This window comes from Penaeus japonicus, unplaced genomic scaffold, assembly GCF_977035675.1.
Source record: "Penaeus japonicus unplaced genomic scaffold, GWHDUDI00000001_assembly GWHDUDI00000030, whole genome shotgun sequence".
Lineage (NCBI taxonomy): Eukaryota > Metazoa > Arthropoda > Malacostraca > Decapoda > Penaeidae > Penaeus > Penaeus japonicus.
Genome location: NW_028234432.1, coordinates 36,581,289 through 36,583,788, shown reverse-complemented (window position 1 = coordinate 36,583,788; position 2,500 = coordinate 36,581,289). Strand labels below are relative to the sequence as shown.

The 2,500-nt window shown below is 43.0% G+C and overlaps 1 protein-coding gene across 1 annotated transcript in view; it reads left to right on the top strand.

Moving 5' to 3' along the window:
* Positions 1–2,500, top strand: part of LOC122262281 (uncharacterized) — a 10,638-nt gene that overhangs the window by 6,165 nt on the left and 1,973 nt on the right. Inside the window, exons 2-4 of the mRNA XM_043030267.2 lie at positions 230–437; positions 718–812; positions 1,027–2,500. The exon at positions 1,027–2,500 is cut by the window's right edge and continues 1,973 nt beyond it. Coding sequence (XP_042886201.1) covers positions 230–437; positions 718–812; positions 1,027–1,113 — 390 coding nt within the window. The 3' untranslated portion in view covers positions 1,114–2,500. The remainder of the gene's footprint in view (positions 1–229; positions 438–717; positions 813–1,026) is intronic.

The window sequence follows — 2,500 nt, the reverse complement described above, 5'->3', positions numbered from 1 at the left end:
ATGGTTTTGTTACTGGAATATTGCGGTAAAGTGCGTCTACGAATGAAAAAACAGCACTTACAACCTACCAGTATCTTTAGAATCGACTAATCCTGCTGTCGCATCTCGCTCAGCGAATAACCGAACCTCCATTGTTTGATTTTGTAATTGTATCTCAATCTTCGTCTGTAGACCAATCCAAAATACAACCAATCCTCCAATCCACATTAATCCCCTTTCTCCCCTGCAGGTAACGGTGCCCTCCGGCCACCGGTCGCGGCCTTCCCACGTGCGGAAGCGGGGCATAGGGGAGACGGGGAGGAGCTTCTCGTACCATGCCCCCGGCGGCCATGCGAGGGGCGAGATGATGTACGTGGGCTCTCCGCCCCGCGCCTACCACATGTCCCACAAGAATTCGAGATACGCATCCAGAACCTCCATGGATCCCATTTCGCCAGGTGAGGCCGGTGGGAAAGGTCGTTGGGGTCGAGGGTCTGTCTGTCTTGAACGTATATGCCTGTGGGAGGAACATGCACGTGTGTCCATGCACACACACACTGTCAGACACTCGCTCATTCGCTTAGACGTTTACTCATTCACATAGAGAGTGTCGTTTTGTGTTGTTGTTATAATATTCGAGCTAATTTAAAGAAAGGAAATAGAAGTAACTTCTAAAAGTAATGGGAATACGCCTTTTAAGAGTGACGTTCTCAAACCATATGGATTTTATGCCTGCAGGTGCCATGAGTCCACCCAAGAGTCCGACTGGGACGAAGAATGATGGACCAACTAAAAGCCCATCATCTGCGTCTCTTTCGAAATTCCATAATAAGGTTAGTCGAGAGAGAGAGAGAAAATATCAGCTTTCTGAATTGGTTTTTATCTTTCACTGGTTGTTTTGCAATGAATAAATCTGCATTTTGGTTTTACCTTTTTTATTTCTTGCACTGTTGAACGATATGCTAGTTTCATGTTCTTCAGCGCCGATTCGAGAACGCAACGTGAACTGAGTCAATAATTGAACCTTTCTCTTGTCTCACAAACCAGGTGATGGACAAGCTGAAAAGTGTCTTACACCTGAAAGATGACAGCAACCAAGACGAGAGCCAGGAAGACACCAGAGGGCAGTCATGAAGAACGGAGAGCGAAGGGAACAGAGCGCTTAGACAGCGGAGAACCGTGTCCACCAGATCTGTGGGAGACGAAGCCTTGTGATGGCCAAGAACTTCGAAACCAGAAGGGTCATTTCTGAAGGGGGGAGTGATAACACCGAAGAGTTGCGTGGTGGAGGATCTGGTATTTTATCTTCATTGACTGTCGACTTCCTTTGTTTTTTTTTTGTTTTTTTTGAGGGTGGTATATTATTTTTTACATGTGGAAAAAGACCGATGTTTTCAAAGAGGAAGATTGTTCGGGAATCTTCGGAGAAATGTGAGATTTGCTGGACACTGTGCTGGAGGAAACTTGGTGGATTTTCCCCTTGTTTAAGTGAATCAAAAATTCTTTGAAAAAAAAATAATAATAATGTGCTGATCCCTGTCACTCACCCCATTCATTCTCTCTTCCATAATTTCTTCGTTTGTCCTTTCGAGCTCTTTAATCAAGTATTACCCATATTCGAAATTCGAAAGACTCGGCATGCTCGAAGTATTTCCACATTTTGAACAAACATTGGAAAACACCGAAGGAAATGCAAACAGACACGAATGGTTTAAGTGAAAGCGAATGTTATTTGTCATTGTCATAAAGCAGTGGGAAACGTGACTGCTCGTGTAAAACATTCTTGGAAGATGCCTTACAAAGGACAAAGTTCTCTGCAAACGAGCGAGCCACTCAGGCAGAAGAAGTTGAAATCTGCACTTGCATCCTTGACATTGGAAACTCAACTCGTGAAATTGGAAATATGTGTATTCATTTCGGCCTGTATCTGCAAATGAATGTTGATGCTTACCTTGTACCTGGTAGAAACAAGCAGATTTTATACTATGCAATATATATATATATATATATATATATATATATATATATATATATATATATATATATATATATATATATATATATATATATATATATATATATATATATATATATATATAATACATGCATGTGTATACGTATGTAAGTATGTGTGTATACATATGCAAGTACACAATATGTATTTGCTTTCCTGTATGTTTATACATGTTCCGGCAGTGCACGTGGCGCCCCACCTCCGCCAGCTCGCAGCAAAATCCGTGCCAAATCAAGGAGTTTTTTCGAAAGAGGTTTCCTAAGACACTCAGGCCAACGCAGGAACCCCGGAAACCTTTCTCCATGGCCCTGAGAGTGTCGCAGAGTTCTTGTACTATCTCTCTGCCATCGCTCAATTTTCTATTGTTTTGAGATTCCGAAGGTGGTGATGTAGTGTGCCATATCCACCGCCCGTACACTTTAGCAGTTAGTTAGCAGAGAGAGGCAGCGCTGCTCCTGCCTCTTGCTCGCTGAGTGTGGCGCGTTGTCGGGCAGTTCCAGTGCTGCT